Source organism: Egretta garzetta, unplaced genomic scaffold, assembly GCF_000687185.1.
Source record: "Egretta garzetta isolate BGI_Z169 unplaced genomic scaffold, ASM68718v1 scaffold14, whole genome shotgun sequence".
In the NCBI taxonomy this organism is placed as follows: domain Eukaryota; kingdom Metazoa; phylum Chordata; class Aves; order Pelecaniformes; family Ardeidae; genus Egretta; species Egretta garzetta.
Genome location: NW_009259588.1, coordinates 7499432 through 7500983, shown reverse-complemented (window position 1 = coordinate 7500983; position 1552 = coordinate 7499432). Strand labels below are relative to the sequence as shown.

At 44.3% G+C, this 1552-nt stretch overlaps 1 protein-coding gene across 1 annotated transcript in view; it reads left to right on the top strand.

Moving 5' to 3' along the window:
• The first annotated feature begins 932 nt into the window (after window positions 1-932).
• PHACTR1 (phosphatase and actin regulator 1) overlaps window positions 933-1552 on the top strand; it is a 313243-nt gene continuing 312623 nt past the window's right edge. The window contains exon 1 of the mRNA XM_035893441.1: window positions 933-993. Coding sequence (XP_035749334.1) covers window positions 933-993 — 61 coding nt within the window. The remainder of the gene's footprint in view (window positions 994-1552) is intronic.

Sequence of the window (1552 nt, the reverse complement as noted above, 5' to 3'; positions counted from 1 at the left end):
GTGGAGGAGAGAACTGGATTGTGTGTTTTCTGCAAATCCTGTTTTTTCATGTGAGTTTTTCAGAGTAGAAGAAAATGCAGAAGGTAGCAAGAAGGCTGGAGAAGGGTCACAATAATGTGCATAATCCCAGGAACTCTGCCCGGCAGAGGCAAACCTGTTTCAGTGCACATCTTGGACAGTTGTAATTTAAGATCTAGACAGATCTGAGGTTCAGAAGAATGCCAAAAATATAAGCCTTAGCTAAGAAGCAGTGCTAGGAGCAGCCTACTGTTTCTTAACGATTGCTCTTATCATACCTTTTAAAACTGATGGTGGGATGTTCTGTTGCTGCTTCTGGTCAGTAAGAGGGGAGAGGGAAGGCAAGGTTGGCTTCTGGTCATTTAGGTGGGATGAAATATCCAGAAAATTGTGTTTTCCTTTCTAGTACAACGTTTTGGTGTAAGCAGCATGAATGCTCTCTTTAATGTAGTCTGTTACAGTAGTGCCTGCTCAGAGGTGCTGGCTGTAGATCTGGCTAAAGGAGGTCTCTGCCCCAAGCTTTTCTGATCTTCTTTTTAGAGGAAATGGAACAGGCAGATGAATCTAAATATGTACTGTGAGAAATGGAGACTGTGGATAGAATAAAGGTGATTGTACTAGGAAGGTACTAGGAATCTTGCTAATACTGCAGTAGGACTTTTCTTTTATGTCTTTAGACAAGGATTTAAACCAAACATCCTAAAATTAGGATGCTTATGAAGTTCTATGAATAGTGATTTGAAAATGCTTTGACCCTAATATGCCAAATGAAGTACTTTCGTGACTGCCTACACAATTCTTTCCACAAAGAAACTCACCAGCTTTTTCCTGTCTGGCATTTCTGTAATCTTTCCCAGGAATCTGACTGACTGTCCATACTGGAGTATTGTACACAAACATAAAGTTCCTTCAAAATGGACTACTTTTTGGATGTCGAGTCTGCTCACAGACTGTTTTACAGTCAAGGAGCTCAAGGTAAGAAACTCTGGTACTGACTCAGAAAATGACTGTTTTAACTGTACGGTTAAGATCTATAGGGCTAGGCAAGGGCCAGCCCTTGTGCCTGACCTACTGAAGCGTACAGAGACCATAGGGAAAGGCCTTCAAAATGCATGGGGTGTAAAAGGGATTACAGGAAGAATAACGATAGGGTTGATCTGCCTTCTCGGAGGATAAGGAAAAGCTATGAGAGCTGTTGGGTGCACAGCAGGAGCAAAAGGAACCACCAAGATCCAGGCACTGGTGTTGCAGAACCCAAATGGACAAGGCAGAGGGGACAGCAATGGCCTGCTGCTTGCTGTGTAAGCCTGTGCTGTCCTTCCCCTTCCTCCTTGCTTACTGATGCTGTCAGGATTATAATGTGGTGTTATACAGTGCTGCAGGAATAACTGGTTTGGGAAAGCCCTGAGGCAGCCCAGCACGGTGTATGCAAACCGCAGGCTCTTGCTGATCGGCATCCGTCCCTGCAAAATGCTGGCCCCCACCAAGCAGCAGCAGTGCGAGAGAGGGGAAGAGTAATCAAGCTTCTTTGCTT